Source organism: Cibotium barometz, chromosome 26 (genome assembly GCF_041138505.1).
Source record: "Cibotium barometz isolate CiBa-2024 chromosome 26, ASM4113850v1, whole genome shotgun sequence".
Lineage (NCBI taxonomy): Eukaryota > Viridiplantae > Streptophyta > Polypodiopsida > Cyatheales > Cibotiaceae > Cibotium > Cibotium barometz.
The window spans coordinates 25,207,889-25,223,433 of NC_141071.1; the positions used below are offsets into that span (position 1 = coordinate 25,207,889).

General features: G+C 38.8%; 1 protein-coding gene across 1 annotated transcript; it reads right to left on the minus strand.

Annotated features, from left to right (window-relative positions):
- Nucleotides 1-11,707: 11,707 nt before the first annotated feature.
- Nucleotides 11,708-13,870, minus strand: LOC147623808 (uncharacterized). Its single transcript, XM_086820435.1, has 3 exons — nucleotides 12,853-13,870; nucleotides 12,584-12,727; nucleotides 11,708-12,461 (listed from the first exon to the last, which is right to left on the minus strand). Exons 1-3 carry the CDS (start codon nucleotides 13,728-13,730, stop codon nucleotides 11,873-11,875), a joined length of 1,611 nt encoding a protein of 536 aa, XP_086676561.1. The 5' UTR covers nucleotides 13,731-13,870; the 3' UTR covers nucleotides 11,708-11,872.
- Nucleotides 13,871-15,545: the final 1,675 nt, after the last annotated feature.

The window sequence follows — 15,545 nt, forward strand, 5'->3', positions numbered from 1 at the left end:
ATAGACACTAGCAGGTGTCTTGAATGCGCCAGAATGACGCATCTTTTGATAGCTGCCCTCTGATATTCCCTTGACAATAAAGCTAGTTGTACTCCTTTTATACCCTTTTTAATGCACACTGCTCTCATTGTTTGATGAGGTAGATATGGGAGGATCTTGCTAGAGAAAGCAAACGGACATGGATTCGAAGCATATGACCGTACGTCTGAGAAGTGAATGGTTGCTCACTTCTTAGAAAAGCTGGCCGAAACTGAATGCGCCTAGTTTCTCCTCTGGTTTCTCTATGATTTCAGCTCCTCCTAGATGATTTTTTATGTTTTTCCTTTTGTGGATGGCATAGGCTAACCCCAAGCTATCTAATGATGCCTAAAATTCCTAATTAAATGTAATGATCTAAGATTAATTGTGAGATTAAGCTACTATGCAATTTTTAGCTAGTTGAAGAAAAACAAGAAATTAATGGACTTAAGAGCAACATTAAGGCACTTACTTGTAGTTCCTGCTTTTGATGTAGCTTCCCAAGCTCCTCATGTTCCAATTGCTCCATTGAACTCCAATGTGTGAAGAAAAACAAAATCAAACCAATCAAACATGCATCTCAAACACATTCCTACTGGTGGATTTACTTTTCAACCGGGCAAATCAAGAATCTAGCTATGGGATAGGATGTGGAGGAACCTAAGCTAAATGTATTCCCCGATGGAGTGGCGCCAAAGATGTTCACCAAAAAGAACATGCTTCCTTGCACACAAGACAGAGAGAGAGAGAGAGAGAGAGAGAGAGAGAAAGAAGAGAAAATAAAGGAGACAATGCAAGGGATGAATAAGGAACTAGCGTTTAGCTAGCCCTAATGAGGGTTAACTCCTCAATGTGAGGTCACTAGGGGCTCACTCCACCACCACTTGTGTCACTCAAGTGGACCTTTCCACAAGCTAGGTGAAAAGCAATGAGAGAAGGAGCTATGGAGAAATCAAATCCTACTCAATACCTTCATGTGTGCAAGAGTGAAGGTGAGAGAGAGAGAGAGAGAGAGAGAGAGAGAGAGAGAGAGAGAGAGAGAGAGAGAGAGAGAGCAAGTAGAAGAAGAAGATGCAAGCAACGAGAACCTCACCTACATATGTGCACACACATAATCCAACAAGTAAGTATGGATGCACACAAGCTTACCTTAAGAGAGTGAGAGAGAAAGAGAGAGAAGGAAACTCAATTGTGATAATGGGATTGTCCTTTTTCATATTTCATAAGTCATATATATGAGCTCTCTTTTTACAATGGTCGGCTACCCATTCTACAATTGGGGGCCCAAAATTGGTTCTTCTAGCCTTATTTACACCTATACACAAGTCTTGGTCATCCCATATATCTTTTACATGAAGCGCTTTAGCGCGGTTTACATAAAAATGAGTTACATGAAGCATAACCACGCTAAAAAATAATGTTAACCAGTGTGGTTAACAATCTCACTGGTGTGCAGGAGGCAAAGTGCCCACAGTGTGCCAATACCCTATTGATGTGGCCACATATAAGGTATTGGGCAGGGAAGACATCTATCCAGACATGTAGCTTATAGATCTGAATAGAATGCGATAGGTGGATTGCTTGCTATACCACCAGCTAGGCTAACCTGGAGAGACTTGCTACCTACAGAGGTCGAAGTCGACACTCTCCCTGAGGGCTTTGAGGAGCTTGTCGAGATGGAGTGGAACGATGAAACAAGCTAGCATGAGTCCTTGAGGAGAGTAGGCATAAGCCTATGAGCAAGGTTGGGAGTGTTAGTCTAGTGGTATTGTAGGGCCTAGAGGTGCAAGGCTCAATTTGGAGGACTAAATAGTTATTGTGGAGTAGCAAACACAAGCAAAATTCAAGGCACAATTCATCGTAGACTTTGCTTTGTGGACATAGTTCTTTGAGAGGCTGACCACCACCAAGGATGTAGGTTTCACGGCTGCCCAAGAGAGGTTACATATGTCGACATTATAGCAGAGATTTGGTTTGTCCCAGGCTATAGCCGAGGCCCATCATGCACATGCCATAGCTTGGGATGGGGCCGATGCCTATGGCCCTTTTTTTATGTGGATGCAGATAGCAATAGCAAGTAAGCTCAGAATAGCTAAGTTGCTTTCTATTTTTTGATTCTAATGTACTTTCATGCTAGATCTAGAGTTGGGTTAGTACAGCAGAAGTTGTCCCTTAAGTTGTACTCTTTTGTCATATAATACATATCAAGATTCTTTGCGTTCATCTAATCTTGTTTCAATTTTTTATGTGTAAATAAATCACTATGATGATATATCGAGATTCTCTGTATCTAATCTTCTTTCAATTTTTATGTATGTGGATAACTCACTAATAATGATATATCAAGATTCTATGTGTTTATCTAATCTTGTTTCAGTTTTTATGTATGTGGATAATTCACTCCATCAAAATTAAAACAATGTTGTTAACTTAAGCAATGATGTTAACTCCTTGAATCCCTATAGACCAACAAAGTGATGTTTGCTATCAGGCAAAGTGGGATAACATGGGCTACATGTCTTTAATTTTTTCCCCATGCTTTAGAATGGAAGACCAAGATAGTGGTAATTGCACGCCACTATTGTGGTTTTATATACCGTGATCTTGGTGTTTATATATCAAGATCATGGTATGTGCATTGCAACCACAATAGTGGTATTCATTCGATTTCCAAGATCATGGTACTTGTATGCCATTATTGTGGTTTTATATACCATGGTCTTGGTGTTTATATATTAAGATTGTGGTATGTGCATTGCGACCACAATAGTGGTATTCATTCGATTTCCACGATTGTGGTTATTTTCACAATTGTGGGTCGACGGTTTAAACTTTAACGTGGTAAAATTTAAATCATTTTTTGCCTTAAATTTACTCCACCCGTCTCATCGATCATGTTTTTATCCAAAACAAGCAACTTACCAGGGATCATAATCCTAAGCTTTTGGTGGTAGAACTTTTAGTACAACAGTTGTGTTTATATAAAAAATAAGCATAACATAAATCCATAACATAGCTCTAACATTTTTTATTAGATAAATCATAGTAATATATTTAGGAGCCATACATGTCATTTAGGGTTTTTCATTAAATAAATTAAAATAATATTTTAGGTATAGCGTATAGCCATTCATAAATTAAAGCAAATATATAGTAGTTATTTTAGGCATATAAATATTTTTTGATAAATTCTTTAATTAAATAAAGTATAGTAATATTTTTAGGCATAGCATGAAGCAATGCATAGCTATAGCATACATTAGGTAGCTCAATATTTACATTTTGAGCTAAATAAAGTATAATAATATTTTTACGCATAGCATAAAGCAATGCATAGCCATAGTATACATTAAAGGCATAGCATAAAGCAATGCAACGCCATAGCATACATTAGCCAGGTCAATATTTAATTTTTTAGCTAAATAAAGAATAGTAATATTTTTAGGCATAGCATAAAGCAATGCATAGTCATAGCATACATTAAATAAAGTATAGCAATATTGTTAGGCATAACATAACACAATGTACAGCCATAGCATACGTTAAATAAAGTATAGCAATATTGTTAGGCATAACATAACACAATGTATAGCCATAGCATATATTAAATAAAGTATAGTAATATTTTAGGCATAGCATAACACAATATATAGCCATAGCATACATTAGTTAGCTTAGTATTTATTTTTTTAGCTAAATAAAGTATATTAATATTTTTAGGCATAGCATAACACAATGTATAGCCATAGCATTACATTAGCTAGCTCAGCATTTAGATTTTTAGCTAAAAAAATTATAGTAATATTTTTAGGCATAGCATAGCCTTACATAGCATAGCATAAGGCATGGAGTTTAGTTAGCTTCATACATAGCCATAGTTAGCTTCGTATATAGCCTAGAAATTCATACTAGAAATGGGGTTATAGGAGCATTGAAATTTTGAGCTTACAAATTTTCAAGTTTATCTTCTACAAGATCTATGGTTCCAAAAATATATATTGCAATGTCTATCACTTCCTCAAACAAATTTGTCACATCATCATCATAACCGTCATCACCACCATTGCCGTCCACACAAATTCATTATCATGATGTTGCTGATCTTAATTCCCATGATCATTTGTGATCATATACATCCAGGTTTCCATCTTTAACGTCCAGGTTTGACAAACTTGCAGAATCGAGTCACCTCTTAATTCTTTGATCTCTTTATCTTCATAAATTTGTTTTCTTTGAGGAGCAACCTAAATAACATACCACCAGATTCTATTATGCGAAGGATCTGGTTGGAATATAACCTTGTCTAGTAAAAACACATAAAATGGTCAAAAACATATGTGTATAGGATCAAAGAATGTAACTTGATTATTACAAATGATGTGCATATTGTACCTGCTTACATTGTGTTGGTAGGACAAAGGTGTTGGTGATATCTATCCATAGTTTAGTGGAGTCAGCCGCCACAAACCCAATTTGATCTCTTCTAATTGTAGGCCTAGGCCCATGCTCACCACTTTGAACCACTGCATGCCAAAGATGAACATGTTGAATTCTCTAAAATCTACTTTTATAATGTCATAAGTTGGATAATAAACTTAAACATGTGTTGAATCCTTGGGATAACTGGAAAGTGTGTGCATTGGAAGGAGCTCTAGGTTTGTAAGAAGAATTACATTATTATTGAATAGCTCCATAGGAAATATCTAGTGTTAGATGTAGATATTTGATTTGACAATAAATGGATGCTTGGTGTGATGACACAAATGATGAAGCATCTCTGCTCAAACTTGCAGGGTTGCAAGAAGCAATGTAAGAGCAAGCCTCTTGGCATCAACGCGCGTGATTGGAGGATTGTATCCAATGAGGATCTTGGCAAGTGAAAGCAACAAAAAGAGGCAAGGAGCCATACCTCATTTGTCTCGCATCTTGGTAGTGCTAGTTGGGGCTCGTTCTTTGCTTGCTTTGTAAGTTCTCTGGCATCTTGGTAAGCTCATTCACCATCACATATTTCCCCCCCTAACTTGTGGAGTCTTGTCTTTAGTATGTGATAATTGGTAGGATGCTAAATGGAAGAGGAGTGTGACTATGCTGTTCACCACAACATGGTTGCTCTCTTTGATTGGATGTAAAATAAGGGCATTACGATTGGGTTGAGGCTTTTGGGGTAGAAAAAGTTTAATTGCTACAATTTATCTTGCTAATACTTTACTCCATTGTTTAACCAGGGGTCGCTAATCCTCCTCGATGGGCCAAAAGAGGAAATCCTTCATAACAAAGCAGAAGAGGACATGGATGATGAATAGTAGTTCTCAGCCGATGGGTTGCTAATCCTCCTCGACATGCCAATGCCGAAGGAGAAGGGGATAGGGATGATAAATATTAGTTTTTAGTAGCTCGTATGAAAGGATGGGGATGATAAAGAGTAGTTTTCAGTAGACACTATATATGTCTTTTGTAGATCTTTTGAGAGGCATATGTCATTTTTGTGATGATAAACAGTAGTTTTCAGTAGACACTATTTATGTCTTTTGTAGACCTTTTGAGAGGCATATGCCATTTTTGTGATGATAAAGAGTAGTTTTCAGTAGACACTATCTACGTCTTTTGTAGACCTTTTGAGACGCATAATATAGTCAGTCTTTAATAGAATTTTACTGTCATTTTTGTGATGATAAATAGTACTTTTCAACAGACACTATACTTGTCTTTTGTAAACCTTTCGAAATGCATATATCATTTTTGTGCTTCCTCATTGTATCCTGACAAATAAAAAAAATGTTATTCCCTTTATATTACTTTTTTTTTCTCCCCCTTATCTCCAAAAAATAACCATATGTAACTTCAATCACATTTAAAGTGGTGTTTGTTGCCTACAAAGTGGGATAACCTGACTCCGAGGAGCTAGGTTATCTCACTCTATCTTTTTTTTCTCAATCCTAAGCATCGATAAATATGTCATCAATTTTTATATATAAATAATATGCATTGAAAAGAATGTCATAAAAATATATAAATTTAAATAAATTATAAAAAATAAATAAAATATTTGCATGCCACGATCATAGTAGTAGATAGCATGTTCGTGGTAAATATATATAACGATCGTGATATAGCACATTTGTGTTTTACTATAGTGATATAGCACTTTCGTGCTTCTGTAGCACTATCATGGTATACCATGTTTGTGCTTTTTTAGCATTATAGTAATATAGGGCCATAGAATATAATTTGGTTGTTTTTTCAAAAGATTTTCTTTCAAAATTAAGGATGATAATAGATAATTTAACATGTTTTAATGCAAGGGAAGCTATTATAACTAGATGAATTCCCTTTATAGATTCCAAAATTATTAATGGAAAGTAATTTTAGTCCTAGACTAGATGCAATGGAAGCTATTATAACTAGATGAATTCCCTTTATAGGTTCCAAAATTATTAATGGAAAGTAATTTTAGTTCTAGACTCATTTCTTTTTAAATGGTAAAAGCTTGCAATTTACACCCTTGAATGTACTTGGAGCAAAATTTTTGCATGGGAATATCATGCACCTAAGATGCATTCTAGTGGTAGCTAGATCACTCTTGGACACTAAAGTACACCTCTCACTCGAAAGGAGAAAGTGACATAGAGGATATTATGTTGAGAGGCTTCCACCTAAAAAAGTTGAGCACCATAGAAAGTGGCAGTCAAAAATCTTGGGATGCCTGAATAAAGTGGCATTAATGTGAACAATGTGTAGGAATCACTTACATGTAGATGTGTGTGTCCCTATTAAGTTAACATCATAATGTAGCAATAAAAAGCATGATAAAAGAATTGAAGGATGCCCACTGAATGTGTATGGATGCCATACAAAGGTCTTACAGACTTCAAGCATCATCATCAAGTATACATGTCATTTAAGATGTAACCATCCCAAGTTTAAATAAAGAGAAAACATTGACACCTATAAGCATCATCAATTATAGATAGAATTCATGTCATTTAAGATGTAACCATCCCAAGTTTAAATAAAGACAGAACATTGACACCTATACAACTATTTGTGTATATGCAAAAATTGAAAGATGTGAGGGATTCCAATCACATCTATATGGCATCCTTATAATTTGATCGCAAATAAGGTCTTTCTACAAAGCACACTATGTGCCTAAAAGAGTGAATTTGACATTTGGTTTATAAGATTGTCCTAATTTATCATTGAAAGAGAAATGATAAGTGGGATTCTTTATAACTAGGTGCATGGTTTCTACATGATCTTGTAAAGAAAGATAAATGATAAGTGGGATTCTTTATAACTAGGTGCATGTTTTCTTCATGATCTAGTAAAGCTCAAATTTTTGGGGGAAAAATGTATATGTAATAGTACATCATTTACATTATTTACTCGAACCATTTTTATGTGGTGAAGTGAAAAAATCTAGGCTTCTTTTATTTTACCTCTTATGCGGCCATTGCATAGACAAGTTTGTAGGATCAAAAAAATATTAAGACTACTTGTGAGAAATATCACACTTTTTAAGGTGAAATTGTGACCTTAATGTTCATGCCAAATGCTATGATTTAAAAAGTTTTGTTGTCATTCTAATTAAAATCAAAATAGGATTTGTTTAATTCTAGGATTTACACAAAATATGGTAGGATAATACCAAACTTTGTTTTGTAAATCAATGAGTAAAAGGGGGTCTATTTATGCTATCTATTTAGGATTGGTTAAGCATTTCAATGTCTAAATATAATAACTAGGTGCATGTTTTCTTCATGATCTAGTAAAGCTCAAATTTTTGGGGGGAAAATGTATATGTAATAGTACATCATTTACATTATTTACTCGAACCATTTTTATTTGGTGAAGTGAAAAAATCTAGGCTTCTTTTATTTTACCTCTTATGCGGCCATTGCATAGACAAGTTTGTAGGATCAAAAAAAATATCAAGACTACTTGTGAGAAATATCACACTTTTTAAGGTGAAATTGTGACCTTAATGTTCAGGCCAAATGCTATGATTTAAAAAGTTTTGTTGTCATTCTAATTAAAATCAAAATAGGATTTGTTTAATTCTAGGATTTACACAAAATATGGTAGGATAATACCAAACTTTGTTTTGTAAATCAATGAGTAAAAGGGGGTCTATTTATGCTATCTATTTAGGATTGGTTAAGCATTTCAATGTCTAAAACTTAGCTAGCATAAATATAATAAAAATGTATATCTTTATATGGGCACTACTAAGATTACTAGATTGATCATTGCCCAAAGCTGTACCTTCAACAAATATCACAAGATCACATCGAAGAAACAACTAAATATAACATTGAATCACATATTAAACTTGAACCTTTTTTATGCTTTGAGTAAGCTATGCTCCAAGTGCTTTGCTTTACTACAAGGAGTAGACTGCATGGAGAAGTTTGCATTCCGAATACCCATGCTTATAAATATGTATGTACTTCTATTTAGGATCAAAGTTGCATATATAATATGTGTTTTGGTACATGCTTATAAATATGCATGTACTTCTATTTAGGATCAAAGTTGCATATATAGTATGTGTTTTGGTACATGATTTGAAAAGGAAATATTTCACCACATAGTGCAAAGGAATGCATATAGATCATTGAATCCACTTGTGCGATTATACACAGTCAATCACATTCTTTGAATAAAATGTTGGGATCTCACAAAAATTTTATGGCTTCTTCAAACCAAGGGGTGTTGACTTAGAAGCTCTTGAAATGACTTCACAAGGTTGAAGGTCTAATAAGAGCTTCCAAGAGCACTCATGTTGCTTTATATTGTCCAAATATGAAAAAAATGCTTGTTTACCCAAGGTGTTCTTTATATTGTCCAAATATGAATAAAATGAATGTTTACCCAAGGTGTTCTTTAGTGAATTCACATGTACACTTTGTTTTTTTAAGAGACTTTGTTTATAATAGTGTGATAAGATATTGCCCGTCCAACGATTGCATCAAGCAAGATTAAACCCCATGCCCTTGCATAGAGAATCAAACACTTTACCAACTCACCTACACGCCCATGGAGCAAATTTAAATGTATACTTCTTTAATCTCAAGTGTAAAGATTGAAGAGAAAGGCACCCTTTTTTGCCAAATTGTGACCTTATTTCTACCAACTAAAACTGTAAGATTAACCAACAAATTTGGAACTTCCAACTTATAACTTGCCGCGGCATCCTTTTTTTCTTAGAGAGAGCAAAATTGAGAGAGCGTCATGATAGTTTCTAGGGACAAGCTATACATCTTACTTGGAGCACTTGTCTTCACACGTAATGGTATATATGTACACTTGTACCCACATGGTGAATGAGAAGATATTCATCTTTCATCAATCACTTGGGAGCAACACATGCCATCCATCAACTATATCTGCCACCCTAAAAAATTGAATACCTAGGAAAAGTTTTGAGCACACATCTACATAAAAAGTTTTGGTTACCTAGGAAGAGTTTTAAGCACACATCTACATAAAAAGTTGTCACCTTTTACCATTGGCTTAGCCATTTTTGGGCACTCAAAGTGAAAGCGCTTGGCCATCTCAAAGCTAATTTTGTGTCTTGAAGGTTGGCATTGCCTTAGTACCACCATCACACTTACGCAAACAATCTAGGGTTGAATCGCATAGTACCTTCAGTGGCTAGTGGTTGGAGGCTTCTTTTGATGCATGTAGATATAAAAAAAAAGAGTGATCAAAATTGGTTTGACATCTCCCAAGGTAAGTAATTTCTCATTGGCTCAAATGAACTATTTTTCCAAGTTGACATTTTGAAAGGCAAGGTCAAACTTGACATTACTGTGCAGAATGTGGGCAGCTGAAACGTTGGTTAGTTAGGTTTGAGAGAGCGCCATGAACTTGCAGTGTTCAGGGAACTATTTTTATTGAGCCTTACATTAGTTCTTATCACCATGGATTGAAGAGAAAATTGTAATTTTGAACAAGTTTGTTTGTCATTTTCAAATTTAATTATAACTAAATCTTCAAAATTTTAAGAAGGTGTTTTTCCTTCTCCCCTTGATTTGAGAAGGCTTTTTAAAAAATTGAACAAGTTCTAAGCTAAGCTGAACCTATCTTTTCCCGAACCCTGGCCATCCCCCCGCAATGAAGTGAGAGGATGAGGTGAAGGGCTCAATTATCTAGATGAGGCATGCCATATCACTGAATGGTGAGGGCCTAGAGGTTAGAAACAGGTCACGCGCAGGGGGATCGTGCACATTTCCTCCACCGGTGGGCCCGAATCTATTCCACACGTGTGCTGAGCCAGCTCAAAATCTGGCCATCTCCTCACTGGTGTGTGCAGGAACACGCCCTTAGAATCTGCAGAACTTGGCAAAGGTGGTCGTGTAAAAGAAAAGGTGGTGCGCTATGCCACGTGGCGTGAGATATCTATTAACTATGACATTTTAATAGTTATTTTTAAATGAATGATGAATTATCGAAAAAGGGTTGACTTGGAAATCCGTGCCGCCGCTGTCATGATTTATGATGGGGGGTGGACTTTGTGGCGCTGGTCGACAGCGACTCGGCGACGACGCCAAACCAACAACAACTAGACTCTACAGGAAGCTGCGCCGAGCTTCGAGAAAAGTCGCTTTTCAAGCCCCCTCGGTCAGAGCGTTTCGGGATGTTAAAACAATTAAACCATTTCACCTTCCCCAAATTTCCATTACCTTAGCTAATTAACAAACACTCTCTTTTATATATAAATATATATTTATATATGTATATAGATATATAAATATATATTGCGTCGATCCCATGACCCCTAAGCTTAAAAGTGCGGTTGCTATCTAAATGTGGAATCAACCCAAAAAAAAACATCAGCATCCATCCCCCTTCAAGAGGGGTTTCACATGCTATCCATTGTAGGGGCATGATTTGGCAAGGTGCTCTCTATTGACATCTATGAAATTCTTGCAATGCCTTGCACTCTCTACCTTTATCTCTGGCCTTCATGTGGCCTCTAGGGATGGGATATGGCATCACTACTCAAGGGATATGGCCTCACTCCTGAAGGGATTTGGCAAGGTGCTCTCTATTGACATCTACGAAATTCTTGCAATGCCTTGCACCCTCTACCTTTATCGCTGGCCTTCATGTGGCCTCTAGGGATATGGCCTCACTCCTCAAGGCTTTGTTCGTTGCCTTTGGTGGACATCGACTGCCATTGACATCAAGAATCATGACAACTTTGACAATTGTGTAGGATGTTCACTCCCATCAACTGAGTTGCTCACTCATGCTTGAGATATTCGCTTCGACTATAGTTGAGTGGCTCACTCATGTGTGAGATATTCACTCCGACTATAGTCGAGTGGCTCACGTGTGAGACGCTACACTCCCACGGTGTGCGCATTGCGTTGACTGGCAAATATTTGGAAGGGTGGAACCCCATGTGGAGTGAGTGTGTGACTTATCCAACACAAGATTTTGAAATGTTGAAACCAAAAAAAGGTGCCAACCATACATACAAGGCCTAGGCTTCCAACTTGGGTGTCAAACTCGTGCAAAAGACTCAAATGAGTGGAGATTAATTAAATGTTAAATGTGGGGGCTAACGCACAACAAATGCATTGAGAAAAAGCATCACTTTTGGAGGACACTAGGAGATCGATTATAAAAATGTATGCCATCCAGGCTGTGTTTGATTCAATTGCAAGGAAACGCCAAATTGAAAAAAAAAATGTTGATCTTTTTAATACAAGGAGGGAAAATTTGTATCTTTAGTACAAAAGGGGGAGCCTGGGAGGGTTTGAAAAAAAGCTATATGCTTTTTTTTTTGTTGAAGGGGTACTAACGTGTCATTGAACCACATCGTTGACTTTATTGAAGGAAGTCATGTTGTGGTGGAGGACGACCAGTTGAAAAGATTGAAAGGGTCTACCTCTGCAGAGGCTCCCTCTTCCACATCATCCTCTTCCATGGACCCGTTTTGCCTTTGCATTTCTTCCACCATCTCAGCAAACAGGGTGTCATGCAGATAAGCTTCATCTTCAACACAAGAAGCTGAATCAAGCGGCGGCGGCGGCGCCCCCATCCCCGCCCCCGCTGCCCCGGGATTAGCCATATCATTAGCCATTGATTCTTGGCTTTGTGCTAAATTATGGTTGACCTCCGGTGAGGCATCCCCCATTGGACCATCAGAGTGGGGTGATGCCAAGGGGTCATCATCCCTGTCCATGCTCAAGGCACTGTTATTCGTGTTGCAATCTGGGCTGAGCTCATTGTTGCTGCTTGGAGACTTTTCTTGTGAGCTTGTTGTTGATTGTTGCCTTGTGCCAGCCAAAGCATTAATGCGGTGGGTAGGCCAAGGGTGGTTATGATCTGATGTGTAGGTGACCACAAGCATGGAAGGGTCACTAGGATTCCTCTCCACTTGCTTTCTTGCAGGGCAGCCCTTAGAGCTACTACATCTGTAATAACCCCTGCAACAATTAAGACCATTAATCATCATTATCTGCACCATTAGAGGTTTATGTAATTAAGTTGTTTGAGAGAGGGGATTAAGGGAAAAATGATGTAATTAGGGGTTTTGTTAAAAAAAAACCTTGGGTGTGGAGAACCCTTGATGGGCTTTTGCCCATACTTTCTCCAAGCCCACAAATCTGAAGGGACATTTTCTCCTGCACCTGGCCTGCTTGACACCCCTCCAGAAGCTGGGATGTAGACCACTCTCTTTTGCTGTGCTTTCCTGCTTTTCAATGGGAAAAAAAAGCAGCAGCAAATTCAATGTTCAGAGCCTTGGCACCATAACCACACAGATTAAGTGGAAATTAACGCTTGCTTTTCACCTACATTAAGAGCCCCTTTCAATACCTTCTTTTTGCACCCCTTGCTTTGTAGGGGGCGTTCACCGCACCAGCAGAAGAGGGCTCCGCTTCTACCAAATTCTTGAGTTGCTCATACGCGCCGCTGGCCGCCGTTGGCTGTCGGAGGCCGCCGGAGACGGTTCCCATTTCTCGCCTGACGGCGGCAGAAACCTCCGACAGCGCACCACCACCACTCGTCGACGCTCCTGCCGTTGCAAGCCGGTGATCCTCCGCAACTATCTGACGGAGAAAGCTCGACGTTAAGAGTTGGCTCTTTGACGAAAAGATTCCGTCCGGCCGCCGCTGCTGGTGGTGGTGGTGGGGGCGTTCCGCCGTAGTCCGCCGTGTCGACGACGAAAGGGTGTCGTGAGCCTCCAGAATCTGGACGGCCAACCGGTTGCCATAGCTACCAGAAACCCCCAAATCCAGCTTCTTGACGGAAGTAGGGGCGACGGAAGATGAGAAAATCGACGGAGAAGAACTGTTGTAGTCATAGCTACTGCCGGAAAGAGGAGAAGAAAGCTGCATGGAGGGAGGGGAGGGCAAGCTATCAATGATGTTAAGGGACTGGCTAAGGGCCGAGTAATTATGGTGAGGGGCCAAGTTTGATGGGATGATTGAGTCCCCCAAGCTACAGAGGCTAGGCAAGCCAAAAGAAGGGGTATGTGCAGTGTGGAAACCAGGGAAGCTACTGCTATTAGCGGAGGAGATGAGAGGCCTGGAGAAAAGGTGAGGATCAGGGGAGGGATTCAAAGGGCAGAAGCTTTCAGGCATGTGGAAGCTGTGAGCAGAGGGGGGGGAGGTGTGATTAGAGGAGGTTTTCGATGATGAGAAACCTGCTCTGACTATAGCCCCGAGGTCTCCATCGTCAAGAAGGTGATCCATGGCGAGGATGTCCAACTTAAAAGAACCGTTTTCTGTACGCTGGCTCGTGCAGAGAAACAGTTCTCCGAGAGCTGCTGCGGCTGCGGCACACACACAGAGGGAAGGTGAAGAGGGACAACGAAGAAGACGACGAAGAGTTGAGTGAGGGCAGGACGGCGCTGACTTTGCTTATATGGATTTTGATGGTCACATTATTCAACATCCCATGTCAACACGGCATAATACCATGTCGCCCCCCTCCCAGCTCCCATGTCAACACGCCATAATAATGTATGTATATATGTCATACATGATCGATGATACATCCCTATGCCATGTCGCCACCCTCATCCATATCTCATCCCCCCATGTTGCCCCCCATCAATCATTACCACCATCCCATATCACAACGTCCATCCCTTCAGCCACCATCCCATGTCAAAACGGCATCCCATCAACACCCATGTCAACCCCCACCATCTCCCATGTGAACACCACATGGTAGGTACATGGCTAAAAAAAAGAGGCATTTACTCTATTTTATGTGATTAGTTTTAGCTAAAAAAAGAGAAATCATCGCCGTCCCCGTCAGCATTTTACCTACAGAAATTCCCTTTGCTCGCAAATTTTTTTTTTTTAAAAGCACTAACGTTGAAAATTAACCTTGCCTCTATTAAATTGATTACAAATATTAATCCCAGTAACAGAAAATCGTTTTTTTTTTTGAGAAAGTACCCGTTTTTTATTGGCTTGGAATTATTAAAAAAGGTCGCCTCTTTTAACCCGATTAATAATCCCGGTAAGTAGCATAATTTTTGCTAAAAAAGAATAATAATCCCGGGATTTCTCAAGTGACGAGGATTACATTTTTTATTTGCTTAGGAAAAATGTTTTTTTAAATTAAAGCACTGGCACTATGCATTATTATTTACCCATCACCAATGACCATACAATGCATACATGCAACGCAAATACCACCAATAATTCGATTCTCCAACAAGCGGTTTCCAACTTTTCCCACCCAAAACCATGGTTTTTGGAAACCGCCCCACGTCGCCGTTAGGTGCGCCGCAGTCCCCTCAGGTCCGTGGACCGTATGGTTGTAGCCTAGCAGTAGCAGACCAGCATCTAGGCCTAGGCCTGCTAAATAGCTTCTTGAAAAAATGATACGTAAATTTTAATCCTTTATTTTAGAAAAAAGGAAAATGGTGTCCCCTTCCACATGGCAAAGCAGCAAGAATGCGTTCCCCTGCAGCTATCATTAAATGCAGGCTAGCAGGCGCACATGATGCTCTCACCCCATCTCGAGGTGGATAGAATATCCACGATCTTTACATAAATAATACTAGGCTATGAGCCTTGCACATCCCCGTATGAACGGCTCCCAACCGTCCTTCTCAAAAGACCTTTGACTTTTATGGCTCCTCCACTTCCCCTTTTATTTATAAATAAATTCTCACCCCCTACCAAAACTTGCTTTTTCAGCCCCGTGGCATCATGTCAACCCTTCTTCGTTTACTATCCTCCCAAGTCACGAGTCACCTTAAGGTCTTACAACAAAGTCAACGTAGGTAGTGGGCACATGGCACCACAGAGTGTTCAGTGAAGTTTTCGGCGTAACTATACGCCTTTTCCTCTTGACATTTCACCGAATCGAAAACTCGAAACGAAAAGGCACATAATTTGTCAGATTTACACTGTTTATGCCATTGCTCAATTCCTTTATTAGTTCACAATAATCGACAGTTTTGAAATTTCAACCGACCCTAGGATGAGCTTAGGTCACACCTTTCCTCAAGGGTGCACACATGACACATGTACCATATAGTATATACC